At 38.1% G+C, this 25,452-nt stretch overlaps 1 protein-coding gene across 1 annotated transcript; it reads left to right on the top strand.

Annotated features, from left to right (window-relative positions):
- The first annotated feature begins 2,991 nt into the window (after positions 1 to 2,991).
- On the top strand, positions 2,992 to 24,664 carry IDH1 (isocitrate dehydrogenase (NADP(+)) 1). The gene is made up of 9 exons (XM_075180241.1): positions 2,992 to 3,167; positions 10,322 to 10,444; positions 15,045 to 15,336; positions 18,411 to 18,516; positions 18,945 to 19,122; positions 20,254 to 20,405; positions 21,737 to 21,877; positions 22,814 to 22,976; positions 23,067 to 24,664. The coding sequence occupies exons 2-9, from the start codon at positions 10,323 to 10,325 to the stop codon at positions 23,158 to 23,160; spliced, it is 1,248 nt and encodes a 415-aa protein (XP_075036342.1). The 5' UTR covers positions 2,992 to 3,167; position 10,322; the 3' UTR covers positions 23,161 to 24,664.
- The last annotated feature ends 788 nt before the right edge of the window (positions 24,665 to 25,452 follow it).

The raw sequence follows: 25,452 nt of genomic DNA, 5'->3' as shown, positions 1-25,452 counted from the left end.
GTGTGTGTGAGTGTGTGTGTGTGTGTATGTGTGTGTGTGTGGAGTATGCCAATATAATGTGTGAGGGAAGGGGGTCTTAATTTAGTGTGGGAGGTAGGCTATTTATTGGTGGAGTGCAGGAGGGGGCTATTTATTGGGTGTTATTTTGTTTTTGGGGTGGTGGGGGCAATTTAATTTATTGCTGGGACTGTTTGGAGGGAGGGAAATAGGTTTATATATTAAAAGTGTTTGCTATCTAATGTCAGGGGTGGTTGGAAGGAAATAGATCTATTTAGCAAATGTGAATATTATTATTTTAATGGTGGGGCTGGAGGGGGACCTAATTATAAAAAGTTGGAGCTATTAATTTAACACCAGGACTGTTTGGAGTTTTCTAAATTTTATGTACCCATTTTTTTTCCAAATAGGGCATCCAACATTCCAGGATCCAGACAAGCAGCAACTGATCTAAAGACACCAGCAGCCAGAAGGGGTGAAAGTGACAAGAACAGGTAGGAGAGAGCAAGACAGTCCTGAATCTGACTGTCCTGGGTGACTGTCTCGCTTAGGACAGTTGGGAGGTATGTCCCGCTTCACAATGTACTGCTTGTGAAGGCAGAACTGCGTACACCTACAAGTAGCGCACACAGTATTGCCTGTGTATTTGTCTAAAATGATAACCATTTTACATCATAGGGGCCCCCTTGTCTTTAATCCCCTGACCCCCAAGAGCCTTAATCCAACTCTGGGCCAGGGTGTCAGATTGAAACTTAGTGCTCTGCTGCTCCTACCAGTAGCATCGCTCATATTATTTGTTTAAGGTTAACCCTAAAACAAATAATAATCCTATTAGTATATAGGGTGAAGCCAAAACAAGGCTTTTTTCTGGCAAAAATTTCTGGTTTTAAAGTAAAAGGCTTTTTGCATTTTGATAAATCAGCCCCTGTGTTCAATACTGTAATAGAACATTATTATATAATCTATTGCTATAATATTATAAATACCCCATTATAATCAGGCACGTATGAAAAAAAAAGTGTGGTAGGAAGAATTAACATATAAAATAAAATGTAATATAAAGTGAGGTTTGTTTTTCGTTGCATTATTTGTTTTCATTATTTAAGATTTATCATTTAAAATAATAAAGTATCGCTGGTTTAAGCACCACTAAAATAGCCTCTTTTTATATTGATAAATATATATTGTACCAATAATCACCCTCTAAGGATGGACTGCTACTTATGGGCCAGTGCTGTGTGCTTGCCCCGGGGCTAAAGTCTGCCAGCCAGCCCCTGCCCGGGGGCCTCCATACCCTTAATCCGGCCCTGCACGTGGGAGACAACATCATAAGTTTAAACATGCATGCCCAGAAAGATGTCACTGTTGGAGGAACTATTGGCAGAATTGTTGTCGGACAGATGGTCGCGAGTATGTACACACTGCAGAATTGGCACGAGATTTTTAATTCGGTTATGAAAATGTTCAGTGCTAATACCTTTTATCCTTGCACTTATACCTTAATGATTAAACACTTAATACCTTCTTATCTAAAATAAAGACACAGACACCAGATATAAGTTTGGCAAAAAAGGGGCGTATTTATTTTGTGGAAGAATTTTATTTTAAAACTCTTAATGGCGACGAGAGCGAAGCAGTCAGCGAACGACTAAACTTTAAACCAATACAGCATAAGGTGAAACTCAATACCGCTGTCCCAAGACTTTACGGATTCCAAGTCTTTACGATTGGTCGGTACTAAACTTGGCGTCATCGTGACTGCCCCCTTCTGGACTCACATTGTCGCATACGACCGGATATCCTCTGCCCCAGAGGCCAAGAGTCAGGTTACTGCAAAAGGGGCAGTGACGTGCGGCCAATTAAACGGTAGTACCTTCGATTAGTCGCTGACTGCATTGCTCTCCTACCCAATGCGTCTTGTCCTAAGACAAGGACTTAAATTTAGTATAACCAGCTTATGCCGGGCGGGAAGGAGGTATCTGACATCCAGGACAAAGAGAGAGCCAGCCCCCAGCTCCCAGGTAATTTATACCCTCCTGGAAAACCACTCCCCCAGGAGTGATAGGCTGGCTGCCAGCAATTGTTTAACCCCTAATGTCAGTGCTGATGAAATATAGCACGAAATTTTAATTGCCCTCAGATTAGGGCTTCACTTAAACATCAAACTATATGATGTGCTTTGGTACAATAAAACATGATCGTTGGAGCATGCACACTAATGCGATATTGGACCTAACAGTCATTTATCATGTGATTGGTACAATAATCCTGTGAAAAACCTGTAGTGTGTACCTAACTTTAATCATAGTGGAAACCTTATCTTTATCGGAGTCTTCAATATAGCGGGGAATTCAATTAGCAGCAGCGTTCTCAGGAACATCGCAGCTGCAGTTTTACCAAACTGAACATACGCTCAGTTTTACTAATAGCTGCCTACTCTTCCGGAATTTCCGGGAGACTCACGAATCTATAAGATTCCTCCCGGACTTCTGGGAGAGCAGGGCAGCCTTCCGGTTCCCAACTACCAAAATGGTAAAGTGGCAGGGAGCAGGGCTTAGGGCGCAAATCGCACGGGACCATATTACGCAATCATTCCCACCCAATCTCCCAAAGCACTTCCTGCTTGGCAAGTTCAACTAAACAATAAATAAAAAACAAAAAAAAGATACACTGTATTTCATATGTAAAATATAATTATAAATGCACATTGTAATGATTACATCATACCATAAATTGTCACATATTAATTATATACGAAAAGTGGATTTAGCAGACAAAAATCGCGCTGCGCCTTTAAGAAGACATCTCTTTCTGTCACCTTTACCCTAATTACCAGACATAAGTCCGCCCTCACTGTAAGCACACCCTTACCATGGAGACAGTTCCGTATAGAATGATCGGCACATCCCTAAGCCACGCCCCCTCGATGCAGTTTTCAGAGAAAACGTTATGGTTAAGGTTTGTTGCCTTGTTTCGTGGTGAGTTAGGATTGGTCGCCTGACTTCCTGTGGGCAAGACCCATTGGTTGTAGATGGATCAGCTGGGAGATGGGACTGCCAAGGGGCGAGATCTGGGAAGAGCTCTGTCTTGCTCTGCAGTCAGTTCCTTTGCAAACAGTTTACCAGGGATCAGGGGTCTGACTCAGCAATTGTACAACCTCTAACAGTCAGGTAACAAATCCAGTGTAATGTCTGCCCCTTCCAGTCCTGTAATCTCTCTTTTGCGAACTGTAATTTTATTGATGTATATAGTCACTAGTATCCATCATTCTAATATGTCCATTTAGAAAACGTCTTTTGTAATTTTGATTTCTTGTATATAAATTGTTTGCTTTTTTATTGTTGCAGATTAACAGGTATTCTAAACTGTATTAGTATTTTATATTATTTTACGTTTAAAATGGTGTATAAAAGTGCCTTTATGACATCATCCAGGAGTGCAACCTTAAATTTTAATTTGATATATGGTGGTGCTGTAATATCTGGGAATTATTTTCTGTGTTTATTAATAGGTATATTTAATATCCACAGCATTGTTAGTTGACTAATTGCATTATGTGCTATTCAATACAAGTATGATATTATTTGTATGCAATTGCACATTTTGTCTAATTCTATATTTTTTCTCTCTCTACTAAGAGTTAGTTAATGGTGAATTATCACCCTGCTATGTTCATCCTGTGCTGGTGTCCTGGGTCACGCCTGCCTGTTTGGGAGTGGCAAAAAGATTCAAAGGACTATTGCTTTCTTCTTCAGTACTTGCAAAGTCATTCCACCTCAGCTTTCCATTAGCTTAGTGCAATTTATAGAAATACATAATCAAACATTGGGAAAATCAGTTAAATATATTGTGCCTAAAGTTCATTTGTTAAAAGAACATTTAAATGATTTGATGGGAGCGTAGTATTTACAATCTATTAGGGGTGTGGTGTAAAAGACAATTATAGAATTGATATATTTTATAAACCTAAATCTCACTTCCTTGTAGAAACAATTAATAAACTTGGGGGAATTTTTTTTTTTTTTTTCTCCCTTTGTACACTTACACTTGTTCTGCAAAAATAGGCACAAAGTAATGTTTAACTTTAGTGTCCAGAAACTGCATGGTCTGCACCAGTTATTTTTGAACAGGTTAGGTGTTGGGCTGCACTTCCTATTCATAGAGAGGATATCAGAATGCCTTTCCATCCTGAGCAGAATTACATTTTGGAGCCCTAAAATGCTGGCTCACTGGCATTCTGGGGCCTCAAATTCCTTATGGTGCCATTGATCACACAGCAGGTAACTCGTTAAGCTAACTGCTGATACCACCACGCTATTCTCAAAAGAGATGGCAGGGGCAAATGCAGCCTTTCTGCTTGTGAGTTTCCATATATGTGGTTCCGAAGAAAACATTTAACACGTATATAAGCATCCCCTGTTATGGTCACACACACTGCCCCATCTCACATCTTTCAACGCCCCCATTACATGTCTCTTTACCACCCTCTTTGCTCTCCCTCCTGCACCATTTTATCCCTCGTGCCGTACCTCAAGTGTGGTTGGCATCTAATTACCTTCCATCCCCAGATGCCCTTATTACAAATGAATCTCCCTGCTGCTTATTGCTCACGCTGGGTGCTCTGAAGAGCTTGAACTACAGCCAGATTATCCTCATGTGAGCAAAACTGCATGAGGCTAATCTGTAGTATTACAGTGAGTGGTATTTTGGGCAATAGGAAGCCCCCCTAAAGTGCACACCCTAACGAGGAGCAGGGCTCAGCTCCACAGGATCTACCAGCTGTGGAATCCCCTCAGCTTTCGGGCTCAATAGTAGTTACTATTCTTGCTGTCTTAGTAGTTACACCCATGCATACAGTATATAGTACTGGAAATGTTTGCTCAGATAAGGAAACAATTGTTTTTTTAAATCTGCACAATCTGAAAGGTCTTCAAATTCAGATATTTTCCATGCAGGTGTAAACTGTTTATTGAAATATTACAATGTGGTGAACTGCCCTTTTCTTTAAGGATTTGGGCTGTTTTAGACTTCATAATTTTACCATACTTGCCTTCTCTGCCAGAATGTACAGGAGTCTCCCGAATTTCAGGTAGTTCTACCGAACTCTCAGGAGAGCAGGCCACTCTCACCCGTCCTGCCCACTTCCAAGTGAAGTGGGTGTGACGCAGGGACTCAATGATGCGATACTTGGCAAATCGTGTCATTTTTGCTCCACGACCAATCGGGGCTTTCCACTGCGGGGGACATGGCTAAATTACTCTGATCTCCATCACCAGAACTCCTCTCTGGATTTCCCAGAGAGGAATTGGAAAATGGGAAAATGTACAGTAGGTATGAATTTTACACTGTCCAAGATTTTACACCAGTCTTTTCTAGTTCCATGAAAAATGTAAATTGGGGTGTGAGTGAATAGTGACACTGTAAAGAAAATATTGCAATGCTGATAAAAACATACATCTATTTGTCCAGGTTTTTCAAATTCCCGTAAATTGTGACTGGAACACTTTAAGATGGAAAGATTATTTTTTTATAGACTTCTTCTGTTGTATATAGAGCAATAGGATCACTGGGTATAAACAATGACAACTTTTATTATCGCACATGGAGCCCAAAATAGAACATGGTTGGCCCAGTACTCTGCTTAAAATAACATTGCCCTAATATGCATCCTCTGCAGAAATGGCAAAAAATATTATAGATAAGATCATGCACTTATTTTCTGGCATGTCTTTAATCTCTATTTTATTTTACTCCTTTATATTAATAAAGTGTAATTTTATGTCCTAAATATGAAGCAAAAAATCCACACATTTTCAGTTCACATGTTTTGCATTGATCGCATTTATCGGCTACTTCCACAGAGACTTTGTCGGTCTTATTTTTTTTTTTTTTTTTTCGTACCTCATTCAGCAATGTGGGAATTAGACAGGCCATATTTCCAGTCCCGTAGCTTGCCATTTTCTCAAACAAAAAGCACTCATAGGTGGCAATACGCATTTTTTTTTACCATCAGTAAAAGTAGGAGTGTTTTAGGAGCATAAATGACGTATCAAAGCACTTCAGTATGCTGCCAGTAAAAGGCAGCAACGTCCGTCGGGATGTGACCAAGTTAATGGTTGTTCTGTGTATAGCACTGCTAGTTGCAGAGGATGTACATTTGATATTTGTACTGCAGTATAGTGCACAGCCACATAGGAGAGTGACCATTCAATGTTTGAGTCATCTGTCAGACCAACTGTTTTAATTTCAGTTGGATCACCTGTTCAAGATAACCTAAACTTCAGGCTATTTAAGCATGTCTGCTATATACAAAAGCTATGCAGGAGTTGGATCAGTAGCTTATTTTGGCACTTAAGAAGTATTCTAGAGGTCATATCTCTTAAAGACCCAAAATAGCCTTTCTCTCTGTCCTTACCATTTTCCATTCTTTTGGATCTGAAGTCCACACCTGTTGAGTAAACTCTTCTTTTAGCTACTAGAGGACTGCCGCTAGGTCCTAAATGTAAAATGGCATCCACTTGGTATGTTCTAACTTGTATTAATTCAGTGATACTTGTAGCAAGTATGGAACAAGCTCCCTCCCGCCATCAGAACTTCCCCAAATCTGTCCAGCTTCAAACAGTGTTTAAAAACCCACCTTTTTCTTAAAGCTTTCCAGTCTCCCACTTAACTTCCTACCTGTTGTTCTGACTCTTCACCTTCATTCCCCTTCCTCTAGCCTTCACTCCCCTTCATTCCACTCCCCCTATCCATTTCTCCTTCTCTCCCTCCCTCCCCTGTGTCTCTCTGTCAGTCTACCCCACCCCTTAGATTGTACGCTCCTTTGAGCAGGGTCTTCTCTCCTCCTGTCTTCTCCTCTTTTAACTCTGCTCGCCAGCTTTCCTGCCTTCCTCCTTGACGACCCTCTTCTTCCGTCCCCTCTCGCTCCCTCCTCTTCCCCGTGGGGGTCTCCCTCTCATCCGTGCCCTCCCTCCTTGGTGCCGTTGTTGGCAGACCTTCCCCTCTCCCCGCCCCGCTAGCTGTGCCTTGAGCTCACTGAGTTACTGTGATTATTGTTTACTGTACTGTGCTGTCTCACCTCGTATTGTAATTTAGTTTGTCCCTGTAAGGCGCCGCGGACACCTAGTGGCGCCCTATAAATAAAAATTAATAATAATAGCAGCTTGTGTATCTATCTGTGAATGCAAGAACAGTGTATATTTTATAGCCAACAATGCCCATTTTAGACCCATTAATGGTGGGATGCTGATTCAGTGCAAATACTTTCCTCTTTTAGATAAGATAGTAATTGTGAAGTCATAATGAATTATGAATTGCAACCTGTGCTATTTGCTACGACTTTGGATGGACAATACAAAACAGTTGTTGCCATTTCATCCATGCATTATTCTGATTTTCTTAGTATACCATGTAAATGGGGATATTTCTAAATTACTGGATAACCTGTGTAGATCAATAGATGAAGGTTCAGTCCCATAATCGGATGGCCCAGATTTGTGATTAAAAGAAGAAAATAATTCTGAAAAATCTTGCAGCCATCTGTCTAAGAAACAGGATACTGATACTGTTTTGTGAACACTTATCACATTAACAGTTCAACAGCTTGTCAAATTATGGTTCTGCATAGTAATGCTTCTTTAAAAATGCTAGCTTGTCAGTTGATATTTTTTAATTATCAACAAAATTATTAAGATCCACTAGAGCAGTGAGGGTCAATGCGAAAGAGGTGGAGGGCCGCACGGAGGAAGGAGGGAGAGCATAGGGCACTCCCTCTGCTTTGGGTATACCACGTATCCTACATACACTGTACAGAGGAGGTCTCTTAATGCAGAAGTTGGCTGCTCCTGTTCTGATCAGATCAGGAGCACCCGGCTGAGGTGGCACTAGTAGCTCGCAGGCCACCTGTTGCCCACTGACATGCTATGGATAGTGTTTGTCTGGCTATTTTGTCTTTCTTTGACACCATATTACAGTATAAAAAAAACTAGATTAAGTACCTGGTGTTGCCCGGGTAACTGTTAAAAATGATTAGCAGCTTTTCCATCACACCCATGACGTGGCTGTCCAGTGTCATTTTTGTTTTTATAATAAATATTATCCAAATCCATCCAGTGGATGGCTCCGAACAGGATCCCCGGGTCAAAGTTCTGCCCAGCATACACCAATGGGAGGTCCGACCGGGACCCTAACCCCCATAAAACCTGGCCAGAATCTAACTGGACTACCTCGCATTTTGTTTTTTATCTAGTTGTAAAAGCAAGTAGCACCAAGCATGGAAATGTGTCGTATACATTTAAATGTAGTTGGAAAAATAACACCCAACAGTCTATTTTCATAAACTTCCATTCTGTGTGGAGGTCTAATGTTTTATTTTCTAACTTGGGTGTTCATATTTTTTTTCTGAAAAGCTCAGGTATTTCATTGTGCTGTACAGTGTTGAGCCAAGATAATACAAAGAACAGTATTAGAATAGCAAAAACACAACTCCCTATGGGAACTCAAATTTGCAAAACTGTTTCAAAATAATTGCCTCATTTTACATTTGGTTGTAAAATTTTGCATGTTTCACTGTTGAAATTTCTCCCAAAGTTTTCACATTCCTATACTTCCCACCATTTAGACATAAAAATGGGTAGAAAATGAACCCCACCCCTGGGCCATGCAAACCACGCCTTCATCTATTAAGGATCTGTCGAATAATAATTTTCTTGTGCTAAGAAAACTCTACAGGTAATCTTGAGCTATAAGATTGTGTATGGAATACAGAGTTCTAGAAATATATAGTGGAAACAATCTCTGGTTACAATGAGAACATAACAATTCCTGTAGATGTGTTTTAACTTTTTCATAGAGGGGTGTTTTACAAATGATGCATCATTATACATACAAGTTAAATAGTTGTAGGCCGTACACATCTTGTAAATTATACTTAAAATTTAATGCAATTTTCCTAATTGCATGTTTGTTTTTTTGCATATAGACTAAGAGGGAATTACTCTTGTGCATTATCTTATCCTACGCTTTGGTGTTATCACTCTAGAAAACTGCAGCATCACTGTTCTTGTGTAATAGTGTGTACATAGGTTTACAAGCTAAAACTATCAGGGCAATCAGAAAACACAATAGACCTTTTCAGGCCCAGTAAAAATAGTAATCTCATACAAAATGTTAGTGAAGTAAATACTTTGAAATGTTGAACTTTGGGTATAAAAGTGATGTCTGACTTCACATGTTACATTGTCTACTTCATGGGGCAAAAAAAAGACCTCAGTGGTGCTCAAAAGTATAGTGTAATGTGTCTAGATAAATATGTATAAAATACAAATGAAACTCTTTACACATGCATAGTACAAAGAAACTTTACATGTCACGAGGCAACAGTGGGGGTGTAACCAATACCGCATTCACAGTGCCCTAAAAACCTGGGATATTGCCAGGCGAGCCCCGACGACCTGGGTCTTTGCTCAGTGTGGACGGGGTCCCTGCATCTACGACCCGGGACTTTTTCAGGGTTATTCCCGGGTCTGTTCCGGGTAGCCGCCAGTGTAAATGGTGCAACCTGGGTTTTTCAACCAGTGTCTCACAGAAAGGAGCTGATTGGGGGGGATTAAGTCATCTTTGTCAGCCAATCAAAGCTCTTCTTGTGATGACAAGGGGCAGTGTGAATGGGGCTGATGAGCTGGGATGCTCTGTGACGACGGGATATTGCCGGGGCAGCAGTGTGAACAAAGTATAACGGGTATCCAGAAGCTTTAGAAATGAGTTTTGACTGTCCTAAGTCGTTTTTTTTGTTTTGGTTTTTTATTAAAGATTTGTGTGTAGAAATTTTTGTTTTTGACCAGTTGCTTAGTATTATTTACATTGTCTTTTTGTTCTGGATAAAATTATCAGCATACAATTTTATTCAGTGTCTTGTGTAAGTTAAACCCTACTAAGAACTTGTGTATATAAAATACCATTAAACAGTATTATTTCATGTCAAGTTACCATGTCATGTTAAATAGGTGTAATGAAATATAACTGCTTAAAGTAGTGATGGGGAACCTGACACTTAAGCGCCATATGTGTGACCCTTTAAATTTCAAAAGTGACACACATTACCCTTAATCTCAGTAATAAGTTAGAAAACGATTTCCGCCAGGTTTTAAAAGCTAGATGTCATCTGATACAGGCACATCGCAATTCCGCAGAAAGGTTTGTGTGCCGTATGTGGGTATAGCACAGCTTTATCGAGAGGGATGCAAGGATAGATATTTTGTAACAATTATCTTTATCAGAATAACCCACTCACAATGTGTCTCGCTGTTTTATTTTCTCTATTTAGCATGTCCAAGAAAATTGTAGGTGGTTCCGTGGTGGAGATGCAGGGAGATGAGATGACTCGAGTTATTTGGGAACTGATTAAAGAGAAGCTAATTTTGCCATATGTGGAATTGGATTTACACAGGTAATTAATTCATAATTTGATTACACAGCATATACCAGTTAGTTCATAAATTTACATGTAAGTCTAATGGTTGTAATCTGGCCATTCAATGATACTGGCAAAAAAACTGACCCGTTTAGCTGCACCTGAATGGTCGGTAAAATTACACTAATCGGTTTTTTGTTTATATATTTTATATGCTCTGTACTGAAAGGCCAAATTGTAATGCAGTATACGGGCTCCAATATTTCAAGGAAGAATGTTCACCTACACACACATGGGGGTATATATACTAAACTGCGGGATTGAAAAAGTGGAGGTGTGCTCTAGCAGCCAGTCAGATTCTAGCTGTCATTTTGTAGAATGTATTAAATAACTAGAATCTGATTGGTTGCTATAGGTAACATCTCCACTTTTTCAAACCCCCAGTTTAGTAAATATACCCCATGGTGTTCATCCTGTTTGTCTGCCCTACCCGATAAAATTCTTTCAACGAAAACAGTACTTTTAATTATGAGTATTGATTATTTTGAAACTGACACCAGGGAAAGTGGCCAGACAATTTGATCAAAATTACAAAACTGCACCATTTCTGTGACCAACATAAGTATGTTACTCTACTGTTTGAGACAAACTTACCTAATTTGACAAAATGCCTAAAACAGAAACTATTGTAAATAAGAAGTATTATTTATAGGAAAATGCAAAAAAAAAAAAAATTGACGTACTGTTATGTTAGACCAACTTATTAATTTTCTTCGTTAACATATTTTGCAGCTGTTAGTGAAATATATGGGTAGAATATTGTATAGTGCCTTTGTTCTTTTTATGTTTTATATTGTTGCAAGAAAAAACAGCTTATGTTGCTAAATAGGCCCATAACTTGTCTTCTATTGCATATTTGGAAAGTTTGTTACATGTAAATGAATACTAAATATACTGAAATATGATATGTTACTGGCAACCCGCCATTTAGAGCATATCTGAAAGCCCAAAAGAAGAAAAAAGATACACTTGTGTTGGTAATGCCATACACGCAGAAATATTCGTCATATGCTGTTTCCTACAGTTACTGTGAGGAACACTGCTAAACAGTCTATTGAGGAGGAGAATGCAATATTTCTGCGAAAAAAACAGAAAATGTTAAATGTAACTTACTATGTTTGAGCATTGCCCAGCAAAGTACAGGAAAAATCCCTAAATCCAAAACATTATGGATAATATATCCTATACACGTAAATCCAAGCTGCTAATAAAACAGGTTTGTTTAGGGTTTTTTTTTTTTTTTTTAAAAAGACTGGCTTTCCTTGACTTACCTGTAATTTATGTTGTTCAGCTGATACCATTACCGTTTGCTCTACTCTCATTTGCCTTTTGAACCTGTTTTGTTTAGCATGCAGAGACTTTGAACAGATTAAAGAACTAGATCTTCTACTAGGTGCATCGCATTAGCACCACAGACACAAGACGGTTAATAATCTTTTAGGGAAAAGTTCACAGGGCAGGACTTTCCAATACTTATAAACTGTATACACTAAAGCTGAAATATTATTGCTTTAATTAATTCTTCATCTTGCCTGCTGGGCAATTCTGTTCATCTGCCAAAATATTTGCAGGCAAAAATGGACCATAACCACGCAAAGACATAAATAGGTGAATAAAAGCTAGATGAAGTGTGTATCACTAGTAAATATAGAACTGCACATGCGGTAGGCTAAATAATGGAAACAAATGAGTACATACCCAATTTGATTTATTATTAGGAGATTGTGGTTGTATATAATTTCTTCTTTTAAAAGTCTTGTATACCTGAAACCGTTTCTTAAATATGCAACAATTGCACACTTGCAGTAAACGTTTGTATATGATTTGTACTTAATTTTAACTAGCTAATTCTTTAAATTAATGCTCATAAGGAGTGTAATTAATATTGAGAGATACACATTGCTGGTGGGAACACTTATGACTCTTCTGGGAAAATTAGAACACATGAGAACCCTAAATATACTTCATACAAGTGATAGTGTCTGGTTTTATTTTGTGCGCTTTTATAATGTAAGTGAAAAGGAGTGCATAGATTAATGCGCCATTTACTTCGCATCATATTTGACTGCATAAATCAATAAAACAAAGTTTCTCAGGGGAATGAATTGAATTCACATGTTACTGTTTGCGTATCCAGTTGAGTGTCTGGTTTACCTGCAAATTTGAATTAATGAATCAATATCACAATCCTGATTTATGTATATGTGTATTCATCGTCTGCACTATAGACAGTGTAACTTAAATAAGTGGAGATATGTAGGTTACTGAAGCTGCTGTAATCAGTAATCCTTTTTATGAAAGTCACATAGGTAGACTCTCACAGCCATGCCAGGTTTATTTCTGGGTATACCAGGCTTATCAATATGTGTTTATATAAGACACATTTTATGACATTTTAAATCTTTTTAATTTGGGTGGCATCAATGTAACGCTGAATATCATTAAAATCAAAGGTTCTATGCTGCTTATAAAAGCACTCAACGAAGCATAAATGCAGAAACGTGTATAACTGCAAATATGACCAGTCCTCCCGTGCAATCAGGTGATGTGTTCAAATGGAGAAGTGTAATTCTATAAGCTTATATAATGCTGACTGTGCAGTAGTAGAGTGTACACATATAAGTGGCAGAGGAGATAAGAAATGGTCATTAGGAACCATAGCACAATCCATTTATCTACTATGGATATCTGTAAAATACCACAACCAACACATGACCTATATTGTCAGTACACAAAGGTCATGGTAACTGATTATTGTGAACAGTATCTCCAAAGGGGACCTTTCAATTTTGGTTCGACTTGTATATGTACATTTGACTATGTTAAATTATCAAGGCAGTGTAAAGCAAAAGCAAAGTTTGCAGTCATTCTATAAATTGTCTTTGACTAGTCTAGTAGCAAGGAAAAGTGGTCCTCTGTGTACTTGAGAATTGATAACAGTAGTAGTAACATTAGGGGGTATAATTACTATACTGCGGGTTTGAAAAGTAGAGATGTGACCTGTAGCAACCAATCAGATTCAAGCTGTCATTTTGTAGAATGTACTAAATAAATGATAACTAGAATCTGGTTGCTATAAGCAACATCTCCACTTTTTCAAACCCACAGTTCAGTAAATATAACCCTAAGGGGCATATTCAATTGACGGCGGGATCGCAGAAAATCCCGCGCTCAAAAAATATTACCGTTAATACGGTAATATCTTGCTGGATTTCAGCTCGCAGCTCCCTGAAATCTAGCGAATAAATTACCGTATTAACGGTTTTCCCGCGCAGGATTACTGTAATAACGGTAATATTTTTTGAGCGCGGGATTTTCAGCGATCCCGCCGTCAATTGAATATGCCCCTAGGAATGATTGTAGAGTTCTTTTAAATGGTGACATGATTATATATCGGTGCTTGGCAAAGGAAGCATATGATTGTCCACAGCATATATTAGCTATTGAGCCTCAGCTTTTTCTAAGGGAGTGGATCTCAAATTTTAAATTGGTGAACAAATGCTGCCATGTGATACATTTTTTTTGTGACACACCAATATTGGAATCACAAAAATATTAAATGTAAAACAAGACAAATTTTCACTTTCTTTCGTTTTTAAACTGAACATATCACTTGCAGTGATCAGTGCATATTTAAAACGTCTTTTAAGACATTTTGTTTCTATCGCAGTTAAACACTTGGACAGTGGAACTGCAAAAAGGCCCCAAAAAAGAATGAGGCCCCAGGATGTGTTGTAACACTCCTGCTGTACATCCAGGCGCACTTCTCTGTATATAAAATATCTGGATTTGCCACCAAGATGTTCCGGTGTCTATTGCTGCTCTGGAAAATATTTGAGTAGCGGTCGTCATTGGAACCTCCACACAATTACTGATATCATCACCATTTATTTATATAGCACCACTGATTCCGTAGCGTTGTACAGAGAACTCATTCACATCAGTCTCTGCCCCTTTGGAGCTTACAGTCTAAATTTCCTAACACACTCACACACATGAAGGCTATGCGGCCAAATTTGTATGTTTGCCAATCTGCCATCAAAAAGTGTTTTAATAGTTCCTCACCAGGTGCAGTGCCTCCCACGAACAAAGTAGGAGCTGGAGGTGTGCATAAGTGGTAGTTTTACTACTTAATAATTATGAAGGCATTATTATTTATTGATTAACGGGCAAAATTAACTTGTAATTAACTTATGGGGCATATTTTATTTTTCATTATATTAAGTGACAGTATTATTATGGGGGACATATGAATATTATATTAAGGGGGCAATAATATTTGATTGCCAATGGGTGGCATTAATTATTTATGATGGGGGTAATACTTATTTTTCATGATTGGAGCACCATTTATACTACATATACGTGACACTAGAAGTACCAATATGCATATGGGCGCATGAGTTGGTCTGCCCTGGTGGCCCATAGACCAATTGCCAGATTTTGCACCCACCATCCCTGGCAACCTCCATAGACTACACTGCATGATGTATATTTCTATTTCTATTTCATATTAATATGCCTAAAAGCAAAGAATCTTCATGCTTATATGCTCTGATTTTTTATTTTTTTAAAGCTATGATCTTGGTATGGAGAATCGGGATTTGACTGATGATAAGGTCACAGTTGAAGCTGCCGAAGCCATTCAAAAATACAACGTTGGAATCAAATGTGCCACTATCACACCTGATGAGAATAGGGTGGAGGAATTCAAGTTGAAGCAAATGTGGAAGTCCCCTAACGGAACCATCAGGAACATTCTAGGGGGAACTGTATTCAGAGAGGCCATCATTTGCAAGAACATTCCCAGGCTCGTCTCCGGATGGGTCAAACCCATCATCATTGGCCGTCATGCCTATGGGGATCAGGTGAGACTGTAAGATTTGATTTATTGATAAATGGAATCCGGTAACAGAACTGTTATAAGTCTGATTCAGTTAGTTAGTGGAGTCCATAGACTAAATAGATCTAGCTATGAATCGAGATGTGTTGTATATTATTCTTTCCTTTTACAACATTTTTCTCCCTGATGGCTAAAGATAATTAAAAAGGGGAGATTATTGTGAATTGATAAATTATGAATTACTCTACCCGGTATTCCAGTTTAATGAGTAGTACTCATTCATTGGATATGGGGTGCATCCACTAAGCTGGGTTCGATAAAAGTGGAAGAGTTTGTTTAAAGTGGTGCACTGTAGTTAAAGAAGATTGCCTAAAAAAAAGTATTTAGCTTTCCGTTAAGAATTTTTTTTGCTCTCCGTTGAAGGCACACTGATTGTTTCCTTATTTGCTTTGTATTTGCCTAAAGAAAATATTTAGCAAGGAATATATAATTATTATAGAAAGTCTCTGAAGCTGTTAAGCCTACCTGTAGAGTTCACTGTTCAGTAGGGTGCCATACTTTTTGTCTCTTCACATAATCACTTTATCTCCTCCAAGAGCTGAACTGTTAGTTGTATTAATTTGTAATAATCTCTTGCAACAAATAAATGAATGCAAATGTGGGGTTTATATCTTCTGTTTACTTTGTTTAGAAGTGGCGGTGCTCCAAACCACTTTGGGTACCCCATCCTGTACTAGCACCAAATACTTTAAAGTATTTTGAGCTGTGTAAGAGTATTTGCACTTGAAGAAAGGGTAGGAGCCCCCCAAACATTGTGTATGTAACCCCAACTGTTTTGAAATAAACCAGCTTATAAGAGTCTGTTGAAATATTTACATATGAAGGTGTGTTGCTTATGCTCAGAATACTTTAAGGATTAGGCAAGAATACTCTTGCAACACAATAAACTGGAGGTTTGGGCAAGTGCAACGACAGCTATGTTGTAATTGGGGTGTGCCAAAAAAAATCGTACAGATAGCAGACACAACTATCAGGTTTACTCAAGCCCTGTGCAGAGGAATAATATAAAGCTATGTCTAGTATATTGATTTGCTTTATTATGCACAAATAAGTTAAGAAACATTTTGAGGTTAGTGTCTTAAATGAATCTGGTTATCCTTTTATTATTTGTAGTCTCCATCACAAAGCAGATGACGACAAGGCTGAAATTCGGTTGTCTCTCCTGTTTAATATAAGTTTTATTCATTTTTAGTTTAGCGTAGCAAAATGGGGGGAAAAAATAGGTAAGGGAGAAATGCATAAAAGAGGAGAAAGAGAAGTAAAACAAAAAAATACAAGAGGGGAAAGGAGCAAATCCTCATCACCATTTATTTATATAGTGCCACTAATTCCGCAGCTCTGTATAGAGAACTCGCTCACATCAGTCCCTGTCCCATTGGGGCTTACAGTCTAAATTCCCTAACTCGCGCACAGACACACACATACACAGACTAGGGTCAATTTGTTAGCAGCCAATTAACTTACCAGTATGTTTTTGGAGTGTGGGAGGAAACCAGAGCACCTGGAGGAAACCCACGCAAACACGGGGAGAACATACAAACTCCTCCCAGACAAAGCCATGGTCGGGAATGGAACTCGTGACCCCAGTGCTGTAAGGCAGAAGTGCTAACCACTTAGCCACTGTGATGCCCACCATGCAACAATACATGTCTTCACATTCAGAAGGCCACTCATTGCAAAGAAATCCAAAACCCAGATGCCTACCCACCCTAACAAAATGGTTTTGTGAAAGCCATAAAAGATAACTCAAGTAAAACTTCAGATTAAATTTGAGACCTATAATAGGCACATTATGCCATATATTATTCTAACTGACAAGGTTTTGAGAAATTTTCATTAAGCCCCCAATAAATACAGAATGTTTTGTTTTTATAACAAGGAAGATCATCGTTGTTTTTTTTTTTTTTTGAGGGAATTGTGGTGAGCAATTTTGTAATGTCTGTACTAGCGTGAACAGAGGAGACAATTAAGGTTCACTTTGGATATAGTAGAGACTAAATAATCAAAGGGTCCTTAAGGGATATTTTGGCAATGCAACATTGGGTAGGTCAACATAAACTACAACTAAATTATCAATTAAAGAACCCACATATTGAGAGGCATGTCCGATAGGAGAGATAGATAAAACTTAATGAAACTTTACAAGTGAACAAATCTGTCTTTTAACAAAATTTAGCAAGCCTTGTCTTCCAACTATTTAGCATCCAAACCCTCTTCCTTAATTGAAATAATTGTCTTATTTATTAGACTATGCACATTTTAAGTGTCTGATCCTTGAAATTCAAAAGTCTGCACACTTTTAACAATTAAGTCATTAAAGTTTATCTAAAGCTGTAAAAACAAACGACCATAAGGGCACAAAATGAACCTTTAACCGCAGGACTGAAAAGGCAAAATTCTTTTTCAAAGTATAGTAAGAAAACGTAAATATATAATTATGCAGTTTTGTTTTTTTATTGCATATGCTTTCCATAATTGTTTTTTCCTAAATGGTATTTTAAGTATATTTTAATTAACTTCTACCAACTGATTTTTTTTTATAATTACCCAATAAATACCACATTATATGCTTTATCCTTTTTTCATTATGTATGCTTTCCATCAATGATACTACATTACAGTGAGGATAAAATACATTTTATGTATCACCAACATTCTAAACAATAATTTTCCTTTTTCTTTAAAACCTGTTCTAGACCTCATCCACGGGCATTCATTTTATGCAATGTACTAGTATTTAAAATGCTAGTACAATAGACAAATAAAACTTCTGAAAATAGACTCCATTGTTTTCAATACCCACTCGTGATGTTGCTTGTGTTTGGGAATGTTGATCTTTTCACTTTCATTTACCATAATAGAACGCACTGGGAAGCCCTAGGCTAACTCCACTGACATGCTAAACATGAATAAAACGTCAATTAATAACTACATACCAAATGCTCTTGCATTTCAAATGCGGTTTCACTGGTGTTTGTAATTGGCATTTCCAAAAAAGACTTTTAATCCTTAATATTAACTTTGTTTTTCTAATTGCAGTACAGAGCAACCGACTTTGTTGTTCCTGGGCCAGGCACAGTGGAAATATCGTTCACTCCTAAAGGCGCTGGAGAACCTATTAAATATGTTGTGCATAATTTTGAAGGTTAGTATATAATAGATTTATTCTTGTTGTAGAGTATTCAGTGTAGAAATCTGTGGTTGTTTTAATGTAGAATAGACACAGTATTTGCGCCATTGATAGACTACATTCTCATAACTAATTAAAAATGGCTACCTCCATTGTATGGCTACCTCCATTGTACAGGACCACTCTAGTGTTCTGGATTCTAGACAAAATCACTACTTGTCTGCTGCATAATATAAAAGTAAAACAATATGGTACAGTGCGATGTTTTCTTTTTACAATCAGAATAGTATCCTAAAGAGATCTTTCTTAATTGTTGATTATGGAATTTTTTTTTTGCCAGTAATCCTGCGTTAAAGTAATGTAAAATGTCCTGATGGGAGACAACTGAATAAACTAAATGAAAAATGTGCTTGTGATTAATTCTATGTCTTGTTTTCATGCAGATTGTGGGGGTGTTGCTCTTGGCATGTACAACACCGACCAATCCATTAGAGATTTTGCTCACAGCTCCTTCCAGATGGCTCTGTCTAAATGTTGGCCTCTGTATATGAGCACCAAAAACACCATCCTCAAGCGATACGATGGACGGTTTAAAGACATTTTCCAGGAGATCTATGAGAAGTATATGGTTATTTTTTTACTTTTCCTTGAATTTCTCTGAAAATCTGTTACCCTCTTGGAAATTTGCAACAGATATGATTAATATGATTATTATATGATAATTAATATGATTAATAACGGCATGATTCTAAACAAACATTTTTTAAGTGAATTTTACATAGCATTATTTAAACCAAATAACATAGGATTATCTTAATCTAATTAAGACCTAGGATTGCAGTTTACAAAATTAATTTTAGAGATGGCTATCCAGCATAGCCCGATTAAATTAATTTTGGATAGTTGTTGCTCCCACTGTAAATGAACTGAAGATCAGTGGGGCTAAAAATATAGATGTTTCATGTTGTCTTGTAGGTAGGTGTCTCTAAGGCTAGGTACACACTACAGTGATTTCTGCAGATTATCAGGCAAATCGGACAATAAACGACTGATTGGCCAGATATCACAGTAGTGTGTCCACTGGTACGATCAATAATTATTGTTCCAAAGCATATGAAATTGTTAATCAAGATTTTCAAACTGACTTGAAAATTCGTTCAGCAATGGAACAATGTTGTTCCAATTTTGCAGTGTGTATGCACTCGTGATCAGGATCTCCATAGAGTTTACAGAGACAGGATCTTTTTAGCCGATGGTTATGACAGATGAAGAGTACAGATCTGAAGGTAAATCTTGTAAAACACTTAGGGCTATAGCAACCAATCAGATTCTAGCTTTCATTTATTTAGTACCTTCTACAAAATGACCGCTAGAATCTGATTGAAAAAGTGGGGATGTTGCCTATAGCAACCAATTAGATTCTAGCTGTCATTTTGTAGAAGGTACTAAATAAATGAAAGCTAGAATCTGATTGGTTGCTATAGGCAACATCCCCACTTTTTCAAACCCACAGCTTAGTAAATCTAGCCCTTAGTGTGTTCACATGAATTGGCATGCTGATCGGGATTTGTTTTGTTATTTTTTATTATAAGTATATCAGTTGTTTGTAAAATCGTTATAGATAACGCATCGGGAGAAAATTTCTGTACTGTGTACCTAGCCTAAATAACCGGATATCACATTTATTTTTCTCATGGCAATAATTATTTGTCTGAGTAGTTGTAATGTAGTTTTCTACTACCTGTCTTGCAGAAATTACAAATCCCAGTTTGATGAGAAAAAGATCTGGTATGAACACAGGCTTATTGATGATATGGTGGCCCAAGCAATGAAATCTGAAGGTGGCTTCATCTGGGCATGCAAAAACTATGATGGTGATGTACAGTCAGATTCCGTTGCACAAGGTGAGAAATAAACACCAGCACAATATTTAGTACAGGGTTAAAAGTGCAATACAGTGCTAAGAAAACCACTGCACATAAGAGACGAACACAAAAACTGTGTGAGTAGGAGTTGAAATCTCAACAATCTGTCCTCTCGCTCACATCCCCCTTCTGCCATTTAAACATTCACTTTAATTGTTTTGCAGGTTCTGTTTTGCAGAGCCAAGGAAATAAAACTGCTAAGTCATATAATGCTTATATGACTTTACTGAAATTATTTGTTTGGATTTTTTTTATGTTACAAAGTCTACTTCTAATTTAAGTGATCCCTGTACAGTTGAAAAGCCTGGCGGTCTGGCCTAATTGCAAGGGGTGGCTATAACCTCATAAGGGTGCATGGCCAGTCAGAAAGTATGAGAAAGCAGGCGAGTCACTGGTAGATACAACTTTTACAGTTTGCTCCCACAATGCTGCACAGCTCCGTATAAAACTATGCTTAACAAGCCACTGCATTGGGAGTAATTATACAAAGAAAAGTTTAACGCCTTCCACGTTTTTGAAACAGAATGGCAAAATATTTATAAAGCTGTTAATGTTACAAAACAGCTTGTCTCCTCTATATAAATATATGCATCAGTATTTATTATTATTATTATTAATATTTATTTATAAGGCGCTACAAGGCATCCGCAGCGCCGTACAGAGACAAACAAAATCACAATACAATGGGAGACAGCACAGTACAGTAAACACAGCAACTCAGTACGCTCAATGCACAGCTAGAGAGGGCGGGGAAGGGGGAGGGAGGATCCGAAAATGACGGGGCCCAAGAAGGGGGGCGTGGAAGACAGGGAGACCCCCAGGGGGGAGGAGGGAGCGAAAGTGGATGTGGGGTGGAGGACCTTTGAGGAGGAGGGCTAAGTAGCTGGAGAGCAGAGTTAGAAGTGGTGGAAACAGGAGGAGAGATGGCCCTGCTCAGAGGAGCGTACAATCTAAGGGGAGGGGTGGACAGACAGAGAGACGCAGGGGAGAGAGGGAGAGTAGGGGGACAGAGGCAGAAGATAAGGTAGGAAGTTAAGTGGGAGACAGAAAGGCTTTAAGAAAAAGGTGGGTTTTTAGGGCCCGTTTGAAGCTGGATAGATTAGGGGAAGTTCTGATGGAGGGAGGGAGCTTGTTCCAGTGGAGGGGGGCAGCGCGGGCGAAGTCTTGGATACGCGCGTGGGAGTATGTCAAACATCGAAAGTCACTGCGACAATTTTTTGCCGGTGTCATGTTTTAGCTGTATAAAAAGCACGGCCAGTAACATGTTCAATGTGCAAAGCAGTCAGTGAACAGTGATTGTCTTTATGCAGGCTATGGCTCTCTGGGAATGATGACCAGTGTTCTTATATGTCCCGATGGGAAGACCGTGGAAGCAGAAGCTGCACATGGCACGGTAACCCGCCACTACAGGATGCATCAGAAAGGCCAGGAGACCTCTACTAACCCTATTGGTAACTGAAGTGTAAAACCACTATTTTGATCTATGAAAGATTTATAGGGGGGTATTCAATTGTTAGCGTTAACGGAAAAAAACGAGCGCTCAAAAAATCTTAGCGTTAATACGGTAATTACTCGCGGAATTTCAGCTCGCTGCTCCCTGAGCGGCGAGCTGAAATTCCGCGAGTAAACTACCGTATTAACGCTTTTCTCGTGCAATATTACAGTATAAACGGTAATATTTTTTGAGCGCTCGTTTTTTTCCGTTAACGCTAACAATTGAATACCCCCCTTAGAATGAAATCTCATTTGCACTTTTAAATACCATAGTTATACGTATGAAGGGTTGTGTAAGGAGCACCATTTTCATGCACTGTTTTTGCACTCCTGAAATCAGTATTGTGGTGCTTTATGGAGAGAATGAAAACAGTCAACTGCACTAAATGACTAGTTCTATTATGCCAGTTTACTAACTACAAAGGTAAAAATAATTTTAGCTAAAAGCAAATAGCCAGGACCTGCCCACTTACAGCATCACTTTAAGCTAAACCTGAGAAAATGTACACTTGCTGGTACATTTCTGTATTTACTGTCAAATAAGAAAATTCTATCCATACATATCAGCTTAACATATATTGCAACATGTGGAACTAACATTCCCTGTTTTTAATATATAAAAGTAGTTGTTAGTACAGCATTAATTATCATTAATTATGTATTTGGAGATTGCAGTGTATCCCTGTTTTTGTCCATACGTATCTGCTTATATATTGATCTAAGTCGGTGATTTGCGTTGGACTGCCATTAAATGCTCTTTTTGTTTCTTTTATCTTTCCAATGAATAGGTGGAAATTAATTTTATACTAATCATTTTGATTCGTATAGGCTGACACAAGTCTACAGCTGTATCTATTGGTGTATAATGTATTGTTTCCCATTCCCTTTACCAGCTTCCATCTTTGCGTGGACCAGAGGCTTGGAACATAGAGCTAAACTGGACAACAATTCTGAACTGAAGAGCTTTGCTGCAGCCTTAGAGGAGGTTTGCATTGAGACAATAGAGGCTGGATTTATGACTAAAGACCTTGCTGCTTGTATTAAGGGCTTACCCAAGTAAGTATTTAGTGATCAGGGTTGTAATATTTTTTATTGATAAGTGTATCCATTTATAAAAAGATAACTGATCTCTGTTTTTCCTTATAGTGTGCAGCGATCTGATTACTTGAGTACATTTGAATTCCTTGACAAACTGGCTGAGAACTTGCATCGGAAGCTTGCTGCTCAACCTAAACTGTAATAGCTATATGTCATGAAGCAAATCTCAGGTTTATTTCTTCACAAGTAGTTTACAGCATTCAATAGGACCTTTTTATTTTCACACAGTGCAAATCATTGGTTCATCCCGTCTGTTTATAATCATTTTAGGTTTTATACAACTTTTGAATTTATAGCCAGGCCTTTTGTTTGAGGTGTCCTGAGGGAGGTGGTGGTTACTGTGGCGTATAATAATCAATATAATAACGGCAAAAACCACAGCTCTTAGACAGTAACTAAATGGTTGCTGATATTGGACAAGAAGCTCAAAATGAAAGCATAACATGTTGGTTAATTTCTCACACTTGTGACATATTTGGTGTGTGATTACACAAATCTTGCAGGAGGCTGTCGGTCTGGCTTCTGCACAGCTATAGAGTGTTACATGATGATAAAAAAAAAGAAAAACTACATACTCCTAAGCAACTTTGAAATTTCACAACGGTCAGCAAATATATGTGAAATGTTGTTTGCTGGCCAGAGAGGTATAATTTGGCTATTTCAGAAATGTTGTTGATTAGTCTGTTTACTTGTTCTTAAAGTTTTAAGTCCTTACATCGCTGCTCTCATATAGATATAATTGGACCAGAACTAGACAAATGTCGTGCAGTGTTGGAGAACCAATTGTAATGGGATTGTGGCATAAAGGAGCAAAATGTCTGTTCAATTTAGATCTTTCGATGTTTCCAAAATTGGTGATTTGGTTCACTTTAGTAATTTAGGAGCAAACACTTGCATTTCATGTCTAGTTCCAGATGGGTGTATTTCAGAAGAATAAAGTTGCAAATCATGAAGACAGGGAAATGCCTCAGAGTTCTGATGTGTGGAATATGGGCATTTTCTGTGTTTTGAGACCTTAAGCTGTTGGACTGAATAATGCCCTCTATAACGCGAGACGTTATTACTTTGAATGCATCACTGTGATTTATAAAATATAATTGCCTCAAATGACCTTACTGTGTAATACAGTACAGAGGTGAAAGATTTATTTACCTGTATTGGCATACAGATATTTTGATTGCCAATTAAGGAGTTGCATCATATAAAGAATTATTACCTGCACCTACATTTGTGTCTTCCTACAAACCTCCATGGTCTATTTTGCACAATATTGTAGGGCACTCTTTATTAATAGGTGCTAGACAACACACCTTCTTTAATCTTGTGTAGTAACACTAAGGTTTGTGAACAGACCACACTTGTGAACAGGCACACTACCTGAAATATGTACACTATGGTTCTTGGTAACCTTTGATTGCGTCCAGACCTTGACCCAAAATGTCTGATTAGTATAGCATATGTGCCCTCAATTTTGTTCAGTTAAACTGGATTCACCATTATAACTAAATAGTAAAGTTTATCATGTAAAAAGAATGTTTTGTTTTCGACTTCATAATCCATGTTAGTGTTTACTACAAACCTTAACCAATTGTATGTTTAACAGAAATTAATCTGTTATTTTTTAATAAAGCTAATTCCTAATGAAATGCTTAGTCTTGTTGTATTTAACAGGTAATATGAACATTTCCAATGAAATGAACATATGGCAGGGAAGTGACTAGATATGACACAAGAAACAAAATGTAAGAATGTAGGTTGGTGCTGGTAAAAATAAGAATTCCACCTCCCTCCCAAACCTGTCCACACTAGAGTTAGCTCAAAATGAGCTCTAAGGTATCGTAATAAAGTGTTAGCCAGAAGAAATAATTATAAATCCATTGACCTACTAGGACAAGATAAATATAAAATCAAAATTGTAAGCTTGCGAGCAGGGCCTTCTCACCTCTTTGTCTGTTTTACCCAGTTTGTTTATTAGTTTACTATGTTTGTCCCCAATTGTAAAGCGTTACGGAATATGTTGGCGCTATATAAATAATTGATGATGATGACGATGAAAGATGTTGGATCACAATAGGATTCAATGGGCTAATATACCCGCAGTATAGAGTACTATTTACTTAAATGAGCCTTCTGTATATTATGCACTTGTACCAAGCTATTGTGCAACACTGCTTCAATGATTCACAGCATGAATGTGACTACACATTAACCCAGAGGTAGGCAACCTGCGGCTCTCCAGGTGTTGTGAAACGACAAATTCCAGCATGCCTTGCCACCTATCTGCTGGTTATCTACTGGGAAAGCATGCTGGGACTTGTAGTTTCATAACACCTGGAGAGCCGCAGTTTGCCTACCCCTGCACTAACCAAAAAGGTGCTCCCAGCACCACTGGCTCTATAACCACTTTCTCGCATCCTGAGGATTTTTACAGCCA

Source organism: Mixophyes fleayi, chromosome 7, assembly GCF_038048845.1.
Source record: "Mixophyes fleayi isolate aMixFle1 chromosome 7, aMixFle1.hap1, whole genome shotgun sequence".
NCBI classification, from domain to species: Eukaryota; Metazoa; Chordata; class Amphibia; order Anura; family Limnodynastidae; genus Mixophyes; species Mixophyes fleayi.
Note: the sequence above shows the minus strand (reverse complement) of the source record. Positions and strands in the feature narration are given on the sequence as shown.